The 19296-nt window shown below is 47.2% G+C and overlaps 1 protein-coding gene across 1 annotated transcript in view; it reads left to right on the forward strand.

Moving 5' to 3' along the window:
* Window positions 1-19296, forward strand: part of THBS3 (thrombospondin 3) — a 40754-nt gene that overhangs the window by 19128 nt on the left and 2330 nt on the right. Inside the window, exons 8-21 of the mRNA XM_033174608.1 lie at window positions 3115-3263; window positions 4412-4552; window positions 5261-5338; window positions 6742-6894; window positions 8148-8258; window positions 8752-8859; window positions 9734-9893; window positions 10800-10918; window positions 11093-11145; window positions 11847-12040; window positions 13106-13284; window positions 13771-13819; window positions 14335-14531; window positions 16421-16593. Coding sequence (XP_033030499.1) covers window positions 3115-3263; window positions 4412-4552; window positions 5261-5338; window positions 6742-6894; window positions 8148-8258; window positions 8752-8859; window positions 9734-9893; window positions 10800-10918; window positions 11093-11145; window positions 11847-12040; window positions 13106-13284; window positions 13771-13819; window positions 14335-14531; window positions 16421-16593 — 1864 coding nt within the window. The remainder of the gene's footprint in view (window positions 1-3114; window positions 3264-4411; window positions 4553-5260; window positions 5339-6741; window positions 6895-8147; window positions 8259-8751; window positions 8860-9733; window positions 9894-10799; window positions 10919-11092; window positions 11146-11846; window positions 12041-13105; window positions 13285-13770; window positions 13820-14334; window positions 14532-16420; window positions 16594-19296) is intronic.

Below are 19296 nucleotides of genomic sequence, written 5' to 3' on the forward strand. Positions count from 1 at the left end.
TTCTCGGATTTGTTCAAGGTATATATGTCAAGTCTGGTGGCATCCTACCCTCTTGGTACCCCTCTTTTCTTTTGAAAAACCCCCTCTATATGCTACCTTTTGGCAGTAAACCAGGTTCCCAGCTTTTCCTTCCACTCTGTTTCCTGCTGCTGATGGGAGACCCTTATGTAGGTGGTTTAAATCCCATCTCGCTTTTGCTGGAAAGCCATTACTTAGGTGGCTTAAATCCCAACTCACGGCTGGAAAGCCATTACTTAGGTGGCTTAAATCCCAACTCACGGCTGGAAAGCCATTACTTAGGTGGCTTAAATCCCCTCTCTGGAATCGGACCCTAGTTCCCCGTTACCTGTGGTCGCTGTGGTAAGTCCAGAATCTACCTTCCTGAAAGTTCCCTCGATTCTGTAGCCCCAGTACCACGAACCTTTTCTTTTACCTTATCCATTTTTCCTCAGTTTTCCAAAAAAAAATTAAAAAAAAATGGGGGAGGGGTCTGGGTAGGCTATGTAGCCCCAGCTCTAGTTATATTTTATTTTGGGTCCCGGATCGGGACCTCTCTTATGTTTGGGCAGTCGTTATCCGTTATTTTTAATTTTGGACCTGCATCAGGTCCTCTCTTGTGTTTGGGAAGTAATTTGTTGTTTTACGCTGCACGCGAAAGTATATATGCCTATGAAATAATTTGTTGTTTTATGCTGCATGATGTATATGCCTAGAAAGCTTATAGTGTATCGGATCGATCACTTTTTATGTTCGGCCAGTGGTTTGTTATTTTCATGACTTTTGCTATATTATTATACAAGTATTTCCTCTTGTGAAAAGATGATTATGGACAAAGTTGGTAGTGTTTATATCTAAGTCTATATCATAACAAATGGTAATGCTTATGTCAGGATAAATGCTTTTGATATCTTTAACCTTCTTTTTTATATAACTAAAACAAAAATAATTTAATTTAAAACAAAAAAAGAAAGATGATATGTCGGAATACGTTTCACGGATCCGCCATGGATTCATATTTATTTGGTTATTTTATGAGGTTTTCGAGATCTACTTTTGGTATAACTGCGCGCAAAAGCGAAAGTGAAAGCATGAATGAATAGTGTGGTTCACTTATGAGATTAATCCGCCTTTATTTTATAGTTCCGGTCATGTTCAAAGTTGTTAATGAGCGTTAAACTTGCTTCCCGCCTTTTTGGAGGGCAGCAACAGTGATTTTATTGGTTGAGGCATTGATGATGATGTCACGTTTGTTCCCTAATAAAAGGCAGAGGCACCCCCGCTTAGGCACGTTCAGTTTGGGTTAGTCAGCCACGTTCTCTTTTAGTTGGGTTTTAGTTGAAGTCAAGTTTAGTTTAAGGGATTAGGAGCGGGCTGGATGGGTTGGATGGGTTTTTCTTTTAGTTAGAGTTAGATCGCGGAAGATCATTCGGTTTAGCCTTAGTTAGGTTTTCTTTTAGGTTTAGCCTAGGGCTAGAATTGCGGAAGATATTTCGGTTTTAGTTTTATTTAGCTAGCCTCGCGGAAGATCGGGCGCGCAGGGACTTTAAGCTTAGGAGAACTTAGCTTAGGGGACGAGCCTATGCGGGTTCTGCCGAAGCCACTAAAGATACAACCGGTGTCTGTCTTCCTTTGGGGAAATAAGGGGAGTAAAAGGTTTAAAGTAAAATTTTTATTTTCATTTAACTGGTCAATCTACTCAGAGTCAGGGTATATTCATTTTCACGAGGCAACTTTTCACTAAGAAGGCAACTAGGAACTCATACACCTTCGGAGTCATCAATTGGCTTACTCAGCTTCCTTCGGATTGTGAGACTTGGCCGGCGACCGTGCTCAGAAGCACGCGGAACGCTGGCCGCTTTCCCCGCAACTGGTACCTCGTGCATGACTATTTCAAGTTGCGCACGAGGAGCTCCAGCACCCAAACCCCGACATCTGTGAAATGCTTTTTTTTTCCTAACAAAAATGTTTAGGGGTACTCAAGAAAATCACCATTTTATAGTGCAAATTGGGGGAAATGAATACAGTAAATGGACAAAAGTACAAAGATTCACAAAATGTTTAGAGGTATGCGTACCCCTGCGCACCCCCCAGGGGGAAGAAAAAAGCACTGGCTATAATATGTTTTTGAGATGTGTCTGTTTTTGTTTGTTCTTGGCTATAACCTGCATTTGGTTGACCAATAAAATCTGATGATGATGATATGCACTCAAGCTTGATTTCATCAGTCTCCTTGGCTCAGGGGTCAGATAACGCCATACCCGCCAACAATTATCTGATGAAAACAGGGGTGTCCTTAGGGAAAAGTGGGACATTCTGGGATCAAATCAGAAACCGGGATGGCTTCTGTAAATCCAGGACTGTCCCTGGAATATAGAGACACTTGGAGGGTCTGCAATAGGACTGGAATATGGGCCCAGAGCCAATGCCCAACCCTTGATACAGGCTCTGGTTGTCAGCATCCTTCCCCTTATTATTCCTTTGCTCCAGTATTCAGTGACTTTGTGGCAGTGGGCCAAAGGGCCATAATAAATATGATAATGCGAACCCCTATAAATCTTTGAATATGCTTCTAATAGAGAATTATGGTAACCTGCTGCTTTGAGGAACTGATGATTTTGGCAAGATGCCGTCTCACACCGAGATAGAAGAACAAGCAAATATTCAATCATAAAGACGCATTCATAAGCTAGAACATAAGTTGGTACATGAAAATGGCTACATGTAACACAGGTTCCCATGCGCTGCACAATAACAGAATGTAACAAATGAGAACCAAGGTTTAGTTAGCAATGCTTATTGCGCATGTGTATTAAACTGAGAATGAGGTAATGATGAACATGTGTACTAAGCTAAAATGAGGTAATGAAATACGATTGGTTAATTTGAAATCCTTTGTTTGAAATGTTAAAAATACCCCTGCCTGGACCTTTGGGCGGGGTTACAGTTTTTGCGAAATGATTCGGCTGCAACCTGTTGCTTTTGCAATAAATAACAAAGTGGACTCCTAGCTCCTTTGTCTCTGAGTTTTATTGGCGTAGCTCAGAAGATGAGCCTTTTCAGCCAGTACAACAACTTGAACCCCTCTCTGCCATCATTTCCCCCCCCCCACGGCAGGGTTTCATGAACACCGCTCCCGCTGCAACCCAAATCCTTGCTTCAGCGGCGTCGACTGCATGGAGACCTACGAGTACCCGGGCTACCGTTGCGGACCTTGTCCTCCAGGCTTTGAAGGCAATGGGACCCACTGCGCCGACATCAACGAGGTAAGCCCGGTAGTTTTTCTTAAGATTTAGTGTCAGGAGTATAACGTATTCCTGGACACAGCAGAGTTAACCGCAGACTTTTCTGGAAGCTTCTGGCTGTTGTGTAATTAACTGGACAGCACAACGCAGGAACTCAGCAAACTCACTTGGATAACTATATACAGCATTTATTGAAGCAACTAGTATCCATAAGTTACTATTTACAGACTTTACAAATAAAAGAAACAAAACATAAAATCTTTCCTCACTGTCTCTCTCTCTACACTGACCACTTTCACCACACTAACACAACCAACACTAACCATACTAACAAGCTCTCACACAGAGCTCACTCTTTAGGAACTCACTGACCAATCACAGGTCGTTGCTAAGGGTCTAGAGAGAGATAGCAGATCTGGGCTTTCTGCCAACTGCTAATTGCTTGGAGATAGACAGCTGAATTTCTGCACGTAGGCAATTTGAAAAGTCTAACAGTTTTAGCGTCATCCCTGAATCCCATTCAGCTAGGAATTTGGCCGTCCTGAGGCTGAGGTTTAGTTGCCAGCCAGATTCATCATCCTCTGTGCTGGAATCGACACGGTCATGTTCAGATCTGGGTGACCTTGCAGTTTCCAGCTCGATGCCAAGTCAGATTTGTCATTCTTTGGCAAAGAATTTTATTCCACCACAAACTCAGGCTGATTTACAGATGATCTTGGTTAATGGTCCCCCACCCCCCTTTCCTTAAGGTCAAGTGTTTCCTTTGTTTGGCTTCTTTCCTTGGACAATAACTCTGAACAATTTTTGCCTGCCGTTAACTCTAATCTTTTTTTGTGTGTGTTGAATTTTTTTTATTTGATTTCAAGTAAACGAAACAGAAGAACTTCTAGTAAACACACCTAACAGAATCTGGCTACCGACACAGATTTTAGAGTCACAGCAAATGATGAAATTATCTTGGAACAATTGCCAGTTTGGTGTGATTATTATGCACCAGTATAACCCGTCCAGAGCAAGTTGTGGGTATTGGAAGGGACTGAGAATTTTGTAAAACCTAATAAACAAAGTGATTATTTTTAAAAAATGAGGTAAGCAGGTAGCATGGTGTTGAGGGTTGGCGCCAATTTGAAGAGGAAGGACTCACAACCGAGGTCTCCTGTTGCCCACAGTGTGCCCATGCCAACCCCTGTTTCCCTGGATCCAAATGTCTCAACACGGCACCCGGTTTCCGCTGCGAACCCTGCCCGCCCGGCTACAAGGGGAACCTCATATCTGGAGTAGGGGCAGACTACGCCAAAGCCAGCAAACAGGTGAGGAATTTTTTTTGGGGGGGGGGGTTCTTTTATATAAAACCAAGATTGCCCATGGGGTTATATTCCTTTGCCCCAGGCACATGGTGGAACTGGCACCATTACTGGTGCTGCATAACGCTCGTTCCCCATTTGTATGAAACCAATCTTTTCGTGTAGCAGCATCTACACTTGGGAACTCCCTGCCTGTTGACACCAAAGAGGGGCGTTTGCCGTACTCTTTTCTGCTAAAAGATGTTTTGGCTTTTGGTGCGCCTATCCAGACACATACAACGTTGCCACGTTTTAATCTTATTGTTCATTTTAATTATCTTCCGAGTGCGTAAAATAGTCATTTTTAGCTGTGCTTTAACGATGATTCCGTTGCTTTATTCTTTTTGTAAACCACGCAGGTGTTTTCATACATGTGTCGTTAGCTATTCCGACGACGATCGATTTATTCACCGCCTTCTAAGCCAACGTCTCAAGGCGATTTACACATAAGGCAATTTAAAACAGTTTAAAAGGCAAAAACAACAGACGCATTTAAAATTGGACTAAAACTGTTGCAAGCGGACGCTCGTGGGCGATCGAGCAATGTATAAACTTTGTGCAAAAATCAATTAACGAATAGATGAATAAGCAAATGTTCCAATAAATAACAACCCGAGAGAGGGGCCTTTATTTCTTTATGTATTACATTTATATATCAAAACGATCTCTCTCCAGACTTGCACAGACATTGACGAATGCAATGATGGGAACAACGGCGGATGTGACCCCAACGCCATCTGCACCAATACTGTGGTGAGTCTGTCTAGGGTAAAGAAGTGGGGTCTGCCATGTGGAAACAGGCCCCAGGGCCTGAAGAGGCTATGGTTACTTGCCCCGGCTGCCCTTACGCTACCGGGACCGGTTCAGGCCCTGAACAATTTGAAGCCAGGATTCCTCAAGGACCACCTGGTCCCTTATTTCCCTGCCCAATCAGGGAGCTGTTTGAAGGAGCCACTGCCAGGGGTCCACCATGCTAAGGGTCTACCATGCCTCGTATACAAGTCCACACGCTTCAACACTCTGAGGCCAAAATCCTGGACACCGTCTTCCTGCTTGCCACCTTCTCGTTTTTTTATCACAAGCGCACAGCAGCCATTTTGGTGGTTGCGTTCTCACACGATTTCACGCTGTGGTTTCCCCTCCTGAAAAAGGCACTTTTGGGGGCACCCCAAAATGGATGTTTTTGGGTGCCGCACGAAGGTTGCGGCCATGAAAAAGAAGCATTTTTTTTGGCTGGGGGGGGGAATCATGCCACAAAACCACACGAGATCAAGGCAACCAAAATGGCCGCCGTTCTCTCAGGGTTAAAAAAAAAGGGATGTCCCAGTTTTTCCGTGACACTTGGGTGCATGCACATCTTGTATCCACCAGAACCTGCGCATTCAGGAGTGTGGGTCCGATTTTGCACAATTCCCTTCCAGCTGAAGTCAAACAGTCCCCTTCCCTGTTGAACTTCCGGCTGAGCAAGGCTTGTGAGGAGTGAGGCCAAGGGAGAGAGCCCTGAGAGCATCGGAACCAACTCCTAGGGGCCGAGGTCCCTTCACTCCCCCCCAATAAAATATTTGAGGGGCCTGCCCCCCCCCAAAGTCGATGGGCATTGTTATTCAAATAGTGTGTGCATGCCACACTGATTGTGCAAGAGGAGGGTTGCCTGGGCCCCGGCAAAATTTTATTCAAGTTGGCGCCCCTGCCTAAGTACCAGGTAGATATGCCTGGTGTGGGGGGAGGCCACATTTTGGCCGAGTTCCTCACCCCTGTTGTAAGGTAAATTATAGATTATCCCTCATATTGGAGGCTGAGAGAGCGGCTTGCCCAAGGCTGCTTAAGTGTGTTTGTGGGACTGGCTCTGAAGAACCCTATTTGAACTAGTCCTTTAAAGCCATGAGGGCTGGATCCTTGGTTTCTTTTTGGGTGCAGGACTGTGGCTCAGTGGTAGAGCACCCTCCTTGCACGCAAAAAAGGTCCCAGGTTCAATCCCCAACATATCCAGGTAGGGCTGGGGATATCCGCCCCCCTTGCTTGTAATCCTGGACAGCTGCTGCCGGTCAGTGTTGACACTACTGAGTTAGATGGACCAACTGTGTTCCACGTTTCTGCAAAACAACAACAACAACACACACACACACACAAAACCCATTTCCTTTTTATTTTGGTAGGGATCCTACAAATGTGGGCCTTGCAAGTCGGGTTTTGTGGGGAACCAGAACGGCAGCTGCGCCCCGCAGAAGACCTGCCAGAGCCCCAGCCACAACCCCTGCGACATCAACGGATACTGCCTCTTCGAACGCAACGGAGACGTTTCCTGCGCGGTGAGTCCTTTCGAGGCAAAATTGGGGTGGATGCATTTAGGGTTGCCATATTGTTGAGCTTTTGGGTTTTTTTGCCAAATTTGAAAATGATGTTTTTGACCTATCTCCAAAAAACACATTTCTTGCTATTTCCCTTGGACACTGTTTCCTAATGCAGTATTCCGGGTGTATGGCAACTCTACATACATTTAAAGCGCCATGATACCGGTTTAAATAGGCATGGCCTCCCCCAAAGAATTCTGGGAAATGTAGTTTGTTATGGGTGCTGGGAGTTATTAGGAAGCCCCTGTTCCCCTCACAGAACTACAAATACCAGCATTCCCTGAGAAAAGGGATTGTGTGTTAAACCACTCTGGGAACTGTAGCTCAGTGAAGGGAACGCTCAGCAACCTTAACAAACTACACCTCCCAGAATTCTCTGCGGGAAGCCATGGCAGTTCAAAGGGTCATCCTAGTGCTTCAAATGTATGGTGTGGACTTGCAGGTTGCCCCGGCTTTCCATTGGCTCTGGCGCCACCTACTGTTGGCCTTCCATATTGCCACCATTGCAAAGCAGCCAAGAGACTTATCTCACACAACACAAATCAATGTGCCTCCTTTTCCCCAGCTCTGTAGTGTCTTTTTTTTTTTTGAGTTGGGGTAGTCAGAACTGATCCTGCGTTTGTACAAATTTCATTCTACAACTCGCAGTCATGGGCATTTACAGGGTTTCCCCCTGGGGGGGGAATGGGACAGGGGACGGGGTGTGTGGCAAAGTAAAACACAGAAAAGGGGGAGCAGGCTAAAGGTTTCTACCCCACCTACAAATTAGAAGAATCTGAACATTTTATTTATCTACTTATTTACCTTTTCTCCAAGAGGTTCAAGGGGGGGGGCAGGTATACTTCTGCTCCCCCTATTTATCTTCACAACAACCCTGTGAGGTAGGTTAGGCTGGGAGTGAGTGACTGGCCTGAGGTCACCCAATGAGCTTCATGGCCTGGTGGGGGTTTGAAGCTTGGTCTCCCAGGTCCTAGTCCTGCACTCTAACCACTGCACCACACTGCCTTTCTGCCTTGTACCTCAGGTCCTACGATTGCTAGAAGCTAGCTCTTCTTTTCAATGAAAGTTGAAATCGACAGATTATTATTATTCATATGAGGTGGGGGGCGGCAAATGTCCCCATGTCCCCAACTTGCACATTCAGGGGCATGGGGGCTGATACCTGTAGTACCAGTTGTTGCAAAAATATTGTTTCCTCTTTGCCTTCCCAGTGCAGCGTGGGTTGGGCCGGGAACGGGAATGTGTGCGGACGCGACACAGACATTGATGGCTACCCAGATGAGCCTTTGCCCTGCATTGATAACAACAAGCACTGCTCCAAGGTAAGGTGTGGCGGCAGGAGGAACAAAAGGGCCTATCGATGGCTACTAGCCACATTGGCTATACCCTGCCTCCACAGTCGGAGACCGTAATGCTTCTGAATAACCAGTTCCTGGAAAGCACAGGAGGGGCGAGTGCTGTTATACGTGTCTCATATATTTTTTAAATCAAAGTATTTCTCTCCTGACATATCTTCCTATATACATAAAAATGTAAGCCTCTCGTCATGCAGCTGCTGTTGGGGAATTAAAGCCCTATTTAAATCATCCCTTTGTTCAGAAACAGGAGGACCCGAAACCATAGAATTATATTTTAAGGGGAAAGCTGTAGCTCGGGGGTAGAGTTTGTGCTCTGTATGCAGGATGTGGCAGGTCTGATCCCCGGCATCTCCACCGAGGACTGGGGCAAACGTATGCCAGAAACCCTGGACAGTTGCAGCCGGTTATGGATTTCTTCTGACTTGCCCCATCCTCCACCTTGCCCCGTTTCACGCAGGACAACTGCCGGCTTACGCCGAACTCGGGACAAGAGGATGCTGACAACGATGGCATCGGGGACCAGTGTGACGACGACGCGGATGGCGATGGGATCAAGAACGTGGAGGTAGGCCCAAGCAAAACTTCCCACTCAGGCTGGGCTGGATGTATCAGACAAGAGCGGGGGGGGGGCTTTTTTAGGCCAAGGGCCACATTACACTCGTGGGCAACCTCCCAGGGGCCGCTTACCAAGCTGGGTGCAGCCAGAGACACACCCCACTCTCCATCTTCCCATCGAGGCAAGCATGAGGCATTATCCCAGTCCAAGTACTTGTTCCAACTAGGTAGAACCACAGGGGATGGGCAATGCAGAGGAAGGCTGGTGAAGGGTGTGGCCTGGGAAAAGGGTCAGAGGACCATGGGTCAGATAGAGAGAGCATTTGGGCCCTGGGCCTGAGGCATCCCATCCTTAGAAGCATTAAGAATATAGGCTCTTAGACCTTCGTATCCCATATACAACACTCCCCTATTTCTAGCCCCTTTGCAAGGAACAGACCACACACTGCAAAGTATGTTTAAAACGCTTTACTTACAGATTCAAGGTCTCAGTCATGCTTTGTTCCATGCAGCAGCAAGGATAACGCAGGCAAAACACTCTTGGGTAGAAAATGCAGAATACAGTTCCAAACACGTGCTGCAAACTCGGGAGCGAGCTCACACATGTCTGTCTTGGTGGATTGCATGATGAGGGGGGGCGGGGAGAGAGTAGAAAGTCTCCGTCTCCAGCATGACCTAGCTGAGTCTATCTAGCAATGCAACTCTGTGGTTGTTTACCCCCTTCATGTACCAGCTAACAGCCGCACATAGTTATGTTTGACTGCAACCTCCCACAAAAGGAACATTAGGAAAGCGGCAGAAGAACCAGCATTGCAATCAGGAAAGCTAGGGCGATATTCCCCATGTCTGAATGCACCTTTCTCTCTCTCGTGCACTGGTCACAGGACAACTGCCGCCTCTTCCCCAATAAAGACCAGCAGAATTCAGACACGGATTCCTTTGGGGATGCTTGTGATAACTGCCCCAACGTACCCAACAACGACCAGAAGGACACAGATGGCAATGGGGAGGGGGACGCTTGCGACAACGACATTGACGGCGACGGTGAGTGGAAGGGTAAAATCGTGGTAGAATTCGTATGGCTGGCTTTGTCATACAGGTTGAGCCGGCACCCACCAAAGCTAAGGGCAGGCGGATGGGTCTTCTTTCCATTCCATGCCCATTTTTTTAAAAAAAATAATTTTTATTATATTTTCCAATTAAACAAAATAATTCAAACAAAAACACATGTATACATACATACTTATATCCTCGCTCTGCCGAGCCACGACTTCCCTCCCTCATGTCAGCAGGTTTTCTAGTCCATTCTAATTTCACAGTTTCTTACTTAAATCTATTGTACTGTGTCATGCATGCATGCGGTCAAAGTTCTGTCTTGTCTTGTCCTGTTTTCTGAGGTTTAAGAAATATGGAAGCCCTCCCCAAAAGGGGAAATAACATTTATTTATTTCCTTCAGGTCTTTGTACGCCACCTTTTAGTCAAAAAAGGATCTCCTAGAGTGGTTTCCAAAGATCAATATTAAGATTGCAGTCTAAGAAAACGCACAGCACGTGAGGAAAAGGGAATGGGAGGGAAGAGGAAAAGCCAAGCCTAGGCACAGGTTTTTAAGGTTATAGTTCTTATAATACAGTTAATATGTCTGATCTGAGAAAACTGGTACAGAACGTGACAAAACATACTCCAAGGATTTTTTTTTTGAAATGTTTTTTAAAGAAGCTATTGGGAAGCAATTCAACTTAATAAATTATACCATGGAGAGCTGCTGCCTGTCAGTGTAGACAATACTAAGCTAGATGGACTCAGTCTAAGGCATTTTCCTGTGCTCCAACGAAACAGCAGAAGTGAGGAAGTTAACCAGGGCTGCTTCAAAAAGGCACAGGGTGCTGGATCCGACTGGGCACTTGGACCCGGGGCCGGAGCAGCCCCTTTCACCCACTCCCTCTCCCTAGGAATCCCCAATGGGCTTGACAATTGCCCCAAAGTGCCCAACCCGCTGCAGACGGATCGCGACGAAGACGGTGTGGGAGACGCCTGTGACAGTTGTCCTGAGATCAGCAACCCTACTCAGGTATGAGCGTTGCAACGTCCTACCCTACAGTCCCCGGGATTCTTTAGGGGAAGCTATGGCAATTAAAGTGACATTATCATGGCTTTAAATGCACGGTGGAGATCAGAGGGGCGTTTGCGTGTGACTCCAGGGGTGCTTGTTTGCTTACTCACCGGAGGCCATGCTCTCTTTCAGACAGATGCGGACAGCGACCTGGTGGGTGACGTCTGCGACACTAACGTGGACAGGTGAGGAAAAAGCAAAACGAAAACCCAAACCTAAAACACTCGAAAGTGCATTAACTCAGAATCTACAGTATAGGGATATTGTCTGTTTGTCCTTCTATGTCGGCCCTCCAGGTATTTTGGGACTACAACTCCCATCATCCCTGACCACTGGTCCTGTTAGCTAGGGGTGATGGGAGTTGTAGTCCCAAAACATCTGGAGGGCCAAGCTTGGGGATGCCTGTTCTATGTATTCAGATACCTGTTAAGATATCATTACCAAATTTGGCATGATGGCCCCTGATATCAAGGAGCAGGTTGGGGTCTATGTTTGGACCCCATTTTGAATCAATTTGGTATTTTGAATTCACTGTTATTTTCCCAGTGCTATTTTTGTAGAAAGGGAGATGTCTCGGCCCAGTATACCTGAAGTAGCATCTTCATCCCCGTCGTTCAACCCAGACACAGAGGTCCAGCTCCGAGGGCCTTCTGGCAGTTCCCTCCCTGTGAGAAGTGAGGTTACAGGGCACAGGGCCTTCTCGGTAGTGGCACCTGCCCTCAGATGTCAAGGAAATAAATAACTGTACAACTGAAGGCAGCCACAAAGTTTTTAATGTTCCACGGTTTATCGTGTTTCTCTGTCTACTGGAAGGCCACTCAGAGTGGCTGGCGCAACCCAGTCAGATGGGCAGGGTACAAATAATAAAATTGTTGTTGTTGTTCAGTGATGGGGACGGTCACCAGGACACGAAAGACAACTGCGCAGAGATCCCCAACAGCTCCCAGCTCGATTCAGACAACGACGGGCTGGGAGACGAGTGTGACAATGACGACGACAACGACGGGATCCCCGATTACGTGCCCCCGGGCCCTGACAACTGCCGTCTCGTCCCTAATCCCAACCAGAAGGATTCTGATGGTGAGCACGGGATAATTTAAAGTGGAATCCGCCCAGAATTCTTTGCATCAATGGCTGCTGCGGCGTAGGTGGGGGGGAGGTATGGCACGACACAAAATGGCTGCTATGTGGCGTAGCGCAAAATGGCTGCCGCACCTCAGAGAGCAGAAAAAGAGACAGGGCCACAAAATTATGAGGGGATGTTGCCTCCATTCAGTGCGTGGAAAGGCACCTACATCCGCCGCCGCTGGTTTCGCTCACAGAAAGAAGCTATTTGCACCTCTCCTCTCTACAGAAAGGAGACAACACCTGTTTTGAGACAATGTTTACTGAGACCTTTTTGAGGCACCATAGGAGGAGGAGGTAGTGTGTGTCGGGGGTGTGTGTGTGTGTGTCACACTGGCAATCCCCAGACTGCCTCCTTCTCGAAGAGTGATGCCTTGAAGGGAGCACACAGAATTGCAGATGAAATTGGACTTATTGGACCCGTGGATGTGGCTAGACTCCAGCTCCCATCAGCCCCAGACAGCAGGGCCAACAGTCAGGGATGACAGGAGTTGTAGTGACATCTAGGGAGACACAGGTTCACCACCCATCTCAGATCCTACCTCACAGGGTTGTTGTGAGGATTGAAACAGAATATCGGGGACTAAGGGGAGAACCTTATACGCTGCCCCGAACTAAGATCATTGCTTACTTCCCCACTCAGATCATGAACACCACAATCAAGGCAGGCCAGGTGTGGAGAACCTCATGCCCTCTAGAGGTTGCAGGCCTCCAGCTATCGGGGTTAATGGGAACTGTAGTCTGGGACACTCCAGGCTTCCCACTCCTGTCCTAGACTAGTCATGTCCCAACCAATCAGGGATCCCATATCCAATGCACTTACAGAGGTATAAAGGAGGGATGGGGAACCCGTGGCCCTCCAGATGTTGCTGGACTCCAACTCCCATCAGCCCCAGCCAGCATGACCAGTGTTCAGGGATGATGGGGGATGTAGTCCATGCCTGATAGGTATGAATATGGTGGAACATCTTCCAACGTGCTTTAGTGGCTGGCCTTCACCGTCCTTTGCCCTCCGCGCAGGCAATGGCGTGGGGGACGTGTGCGAGGAGGACTTTGACAACGACACGGTGGCCGACCCGCTGGATGTCTGCCCGGAGAGCTCCGAGGTGACGCTGACCGACTTCCGCGCGTACCAGACGGTCATCCTGGATCCCGAGGGCGACGCCCAGATCGATCCCAATTGGGTGGTTCTCAATCAGGTACGGCAAGGGAACCGGCAAGATGGCGCAGGGCTTCGGAGGCGAAAGAAACCGGATTGGTTCCATGGGGAAGGGTCAATAAATCTTGTTGCGTATTGGTGAGCCACTGGGTAGAGAAGACCTTAGTCTTTGCACAGTGCAGGATAAGCCCCCGTTGAAAAACTACAAAGGCCTCCAGGGTTCATTGGGAGCTGAGTGGGCAAGCGGCCATGTTGCCTATCAGGTTTGGTTCCTGGGGGTCAAGTGAAGGGACACAGGAAGGTGCCCTCTCCTGAAACTGGTCTTTAAAGGGCAGTTTTGTCTACCCTGAGGCCTTCTGCATGTGGAGCAGGTGCTCTAACCACTGAGCTACGGCCCTTTCCTTGGTGCTTGGGTGCTAGATGCGAAACCCCAGGGGTCAGTCTGGGCAGCTGCCCTGCCCTTTGCTTATACTCGGCCGTCTCATCATCACGCTTTTCTTCTCTCTTTTTTCTTCCCAACCTCCAGGGCATGGAGATTGTACAGACGATGAACAGCGACCCAGGCTTGGCTGTCGGTAAGAAGAATTTAAACATACCCACTCGGCCGCCAAAGGATTCTTTGCTGATCTCAAACCATACAGTTAAAGCACTACGAAACTGCTTGAAACGGCTGTGGCTTCCGACCAGGAATTCTGGGGCCTGTGATTTGTTAAGGGTGCCGAGGGAGAGGAGACCCCGCTATTCCCCTCGCAGAGCTACAATTCCCAGAGCGGTTTAACAGTCAATCCCTCTGCCCAGAGAATTATGGGAATTGTAGCTCTGCGAGGGAAATTGGGGGGGGTCCCCTCCTAACAGCTCTTAGCACTCTTCACAAACGATAGTTCCCAGAATCCTTTGGGGGAAGCCATGACTGTTCGAAGCGATATCATGGCGCTTGAAGCCTGTGGTCTGAGTGTGGCCTAGCAACTGTTCTCCGGGGTTTCAAGCAAGCAGAGAAAAACATTCCCCATTGCCTGTGCCCATCGGTCCCTTCCTCCATCTTGGCGAGACGACCGCTAACTCTGTCCTCCTCTCTCTAACCATGGTGCAGGGTACACAGCCTTCAACGGGGTGGACTTTGAAGGCACCTTCCACGTCAACACCATCACCGACGACGACTATGCCGGCTTCATCTTCGCCTACCAGGACAGCGCCAGTTTCTACGTGGTCATGTGGAAGCAGACGGAGCAGACCTACTGGCAGGCCACGCCCTTCCGCGCCACGGCTGAGCCCAGCTTGCAGCTCAAAGTGAGTGCCATACTCTCCAAGCACCCTTAATTTCCAAGGACGGCCCCAGATTTACGAAAGCCATCGCGGCTTCTGATTTGATCCTGCAATGCCCAGGATTATGCTACCTTCTGAGATTTTAATCTTAATCATTACCTTATATAATTATACGATAATGATAACTAAGGAGACATAATAATAATCAAGGTGGACTTTGCCAACTAATCTCAAGCATTTATTTATATGCTAGCTGTTTTTTAAAATATATATAACATCGGCTTATTTTTATTTGGGGATGCGGGTGGCGCTGTGGGTTAAACCACTGAGCCTAGGGCTTGCCGATCAGGTCGGCGGTTCGAATCCCTGCAACGGGGTGAGCTCCCGTTGCTCGGTCCCTGCTCCTGCCAACCTAGCAGTTCGAAAGCACGTCAAAAGTGCAAGTAGATAAATAGGTACCGCTCCGGCGGGAAGGTAAACAGCTCAAGCAGAGGTTTCAAAATGAATGCCAATCCATCTAAATTTAATCAATGAATAACTCACATGTTTCATGAAGAAATCAGCCCTTCTGCCAGGGAGCCTGGGATGCTATACATGGCTCCGCTTGCAATAAAATTATCCTCACGACGACCCTGTGAGGGAGGTCACGTAGTGATGCATAGCCCACCCAGCAAGCAAGTGACTTGTAGAGGGGCAGGCAGAGGGCAGGGTTGCCCTGGGCAGGAAGGAAGGTGGGTGTCAAGGAATCCACTATGAGCGGGACGCATAGAATTGCAGAGTTGGAAGGGACCTCGTGGATCATCTCGTCCAATCTCCAGCATTGAGCGAGGCCTCATCTGCATTATACAGTCTATATAGCAGTATATCACTTTCATATAATAGTTTAATATACTTTAGTATAATTTTGTTTGTTAAGGGTGCTGAGAGTTGTTAGGAGAGATAAAGAACCCTTTTATTTGGTTTTTCAGATTGAAATTTTACAGTCACATGTGCAACATACAACATAAAAACAAGATTCCAAGGAATCTCTTGGACTTCCCCCCTCCCCGTTGTGGGTCCTATTGCTAATCATTTCCTCCTGCATCTTTTACGATAATCCAAATATTTTACCTCTCCATTGTGTCCAAATTTATGCATTGATGGTATCTAATACCAAGTAAACTGGCAAAAATGTATAAATCTAAATCAAACAAATGCTGGAAACGTAAAGAGAAAAAAGGTTCCTTTTATCATATGTGGTGGTCTTGTAGTAAGGTTAAAACTTACTGGGAAATGATATATAATGAATTGAAAAGGATGTTAAAAATAACTTTGATAAAAAAAACAACCACCCAGAAGCTTTTTTGGGGGGGGGGGAGTTATAGGGACAGAACTACCTAAATTATATAAAATTCACCATTAAACTACAAGTAATATTCCAATCCTACTAACGGTTTTAACTGTTTAAGAAAAGTTATAAATTTCCCCCATTCCTTATTAAAAATTTTGTCTTCCTTATTTCTGATTTTCCGGTCATTTTAGCCATTTTGGCATAATCCATCAACTTCATCTGGGGACTGTAGTGTTGAGACTTGCTCGGAGACCTCCGTTTCCCTTCCAGAGCTACAGAGTGGTTTAACAACCAATCCTTCTTCCCGGGGAGCACTTGGGAATTGTATCTTGGTAAGGGCAACAGGGAGGTCTCCCAGCCGCTCTCAGCATCCTTATAACGAACTACAACTCCCAGAATTCTCTGCTGGGAGGGTTGGCACGGCTGTTTAAAGTGGTATCATAGCGTTTCAAAGGTATGGTGCGAATGAGTCTTGCTGAAGCAGAAACCAGCTTGGCTTCTGCAAGGCCTAATCCTGTCTCTCCTGGCTGAAACTACGCATGCTGTTTCTCCTGCTCCTCGCAACCCCTCTCCTCGCTGGCAGGCAGTGAAGTCTAGCACCGGTCCCGGAGAATACCTGCGGAACGCCTTGTGGCACACGGGCCACACCCCTGACCACGTCCGCCTGCTCTGGAAGGACCCCCGCAACGTGGGCTGGAAGGACAAGACCTCTTACCGCTTGCGGCTCCTCCACCGGCCCCAAGTGGGCTACATCAGGTGAGGTGTGGGGCTGCAGTGGTCATTTCAGCGGTGAGGGGGCAGGTTGACGGGGGCAGTTTCATGACAGGAACAGCCACGCACCCTCCTGACATTATGCTACCTTCTGAGATTATAGGTCACCTTAATCATTATCTTATAAGGGCGGGTGGCGCTGTGGGTTAAACCACAGAGCCTAGGGCTTGCCGATCAGAAGGTTGGCGGTTCGAATCCCCGCGAAGGGGTGAGCTCCCGTTGCTCGGTCCCAGCTCCTGCCAACCTGGCAGTTCAAAAGCACGTCAAAGTGCAAGTAGATAAATAGGTACCACTCCGGCGGGAAGGTAAAAGGCATTTCCGTGCGCTGCTCTGGTTCGCCAGAAGCGGCTTAGTCATGCTGGCCACATGACCCGGAAGCTGTACACCGGCTCCCTCAGCCAGTAAAGCGAGATGAGCGTCGCAACCCCAGTCGTCCGCGACTGGACCTAATGGTCAGGGGTCCCTATACCTTTAATCATTATCTTATATAATTAGACGATAATGAAAACTAAGGAGGCATAATAATAGTCAAGGTGAATGTTGCCTCCTAACCTCAAGCATTTGTTTATTCATTCATTCATTCATTTACTACTCCTTACCATTGTCAACACATTACTGTTAATTACATTAAGTAACCTTTAATATTTATTATTAGCTAGCTAATAAATTCTGATCACACACTTCCGTCAAGAGCTGACCTCCTCAATTTAGGTTTTCATACGAAGGCTGATTGATCAACGTTTGTCATTAATGTACCATATTGGCCCGAATATAAGCCGCACCCAGATATAAGCCACACTTTTAAAATTCACGGGGGTGGGGTGGGGAGAAAAAAAAGTCAATACCAGAATTTAAGCCAGTCCCTTAAAATACTGCAGGCACTCACACCTGTTCCATTTTACCGTGTGTCTGGTTTCAGCAGTGATATAATAAAAAAGCTAATCTTTGTAAGGTCGCGGATTTAAGCTGCACTTTAACTTTTCACGGTTAGAATTTGGAAAAAACGTGTGGCTTAGTATGGTATTATTGATTTTTCATTATTACATCCTAACCACACCCTTCCTTCAAAAGCTCAGCTCCTCAAGTTGAGGTTTCAAAATGAACGCTGGCCCATCTAAATTTATTCAATGAATAACTCACATGTTTCATGTAGAACCCAGCCCTTCTGCCTGGGATGCCTCCCCTTGTGATAAAATTATCCTCACAACGACCCTGTGAGGGAGGTCACGTGGCGATGTATAGCCCACCTCAGTCCGTGTCTGATGTGCTGTTCACTATCCCACACTATTTTCAGGGGTGACTAATACGTTGTTGTTTTTTACTAATATTTTCTGGAAAGAATTTCAGTTACAGAAAAAAAAGCGATGGAAGAAAAAAGAGAGACTGGAAAAATGTACAAAAAATACAGAAAAAAAGAAAGAAAGAAAGAAAGAAAGAAATAGTACACTAAATATAATCAGTTACGCTTCCATACATTATTAGGTAGATATAGAAATAAAATTATTGTCTCCTAAAACATATATGATTATTAACAGCCTACTATGTTCAGCATAAACTCGTTCCAAATGTCATTATATTTGTCCAAACAAAGTCTGCATCTATAAGCAATCCATTCACATGTTGTGAGTGTTGTCTAATACGTTAAAAGGACTTCTCGGCCTTTCTCGAGCTTGTGCGGTTTGGCTCGCTCGCTAGAGCTCTCTAGAGTGGCAAAGGATAATTTGTAGATTGAAGGGTGGAGGGTGGAGGGCAGGGGGGAAACTATGAGTCTGTTGGATTGAGCGTGAGAGGGAGACAGTAAAAAGGTTTTTTTTTGGGGGGTGAATACTTCTCTTTCCCCCTTTCCCCGCCGCCAGCCTCCCCTCCCCCAGCTGGCGTAGAGGCCGAGCCGTTCCTTGTTTAATAATGTGGCCGGTCCTCTGTGTGTGTGTGTGTGTGTGTGTGTAAAGGGGGGTGGCTCATTCCACTGGGAACGAGTTCACCCCCACCCCCTCCACTCCCTTCCCCAAGAACCATTCACTGGATGGGCCCCAAAGCCCATTGTCTGGTTCACCATGGCAACCCGAGTCTGGGTGGAATGCTTTTGGCCCTCTGTAGACCTTTTTAAAATGCAAAAAAAGGAGAAAAGAAGTCTGGACAATGGGGAAAGGTGGCGGAGGGCAATCCTGCGGAGAATAGGAGGAGGAATGAAGCCTGGGAACTTTCTCCCCTCCTCCTTTGCAGAAAGAGTAGGAGAAGTGTGGGGAGGAACATCTCCTCATCTCTCCACTGCAACTCTTCCACCCGGCCCGTGCCCCCCTCTCCGCACCTTGAACCAGATTAGATCTTTAGATCTCTGTAGACCCTCAAATCGCGCCAACTTTTGACAAGAGGCAAAGAGGCCTTACGACGGCTTGTGCGGTTATGGTGGCTTGGGAGGAACATGTCCCCTAACGTCCTTTGGACGTTCTGGGCACTTCAGAGCAACATTGTCTTTACTCAAGAGTAAAGGGTCCACCTTTATTTGTGATTCTGAATGCCAGCCATTGGGATCCACAGGAGATGAAGGCGCTCTTGTGCTCGGGTGCTGCCAAGTTCAGTCTGTCGATTTTAACGTTTCCAAAACAACGTATGAAACGAAACCCAGCCACCCCGTGAAATTCGCACGCCTCTGAATTTTGCAGTGCTGTTCCCCAGCCAAATACCAGG

The sequence above is a fragment of the Lacerta agilis genome, chromosome 17, assembly GCF_009819535.1.
Source record: "Lacerta agilis isolate rLacAgi1 chromosome 17, rLacAgi1.pri, whole genome shotgun sequence".
NCBI lineage: Eukaryota > Metazoa > Chordata > Lepidosauria > Squamata > Lacertidae > Lacerta > Lacerta agilis.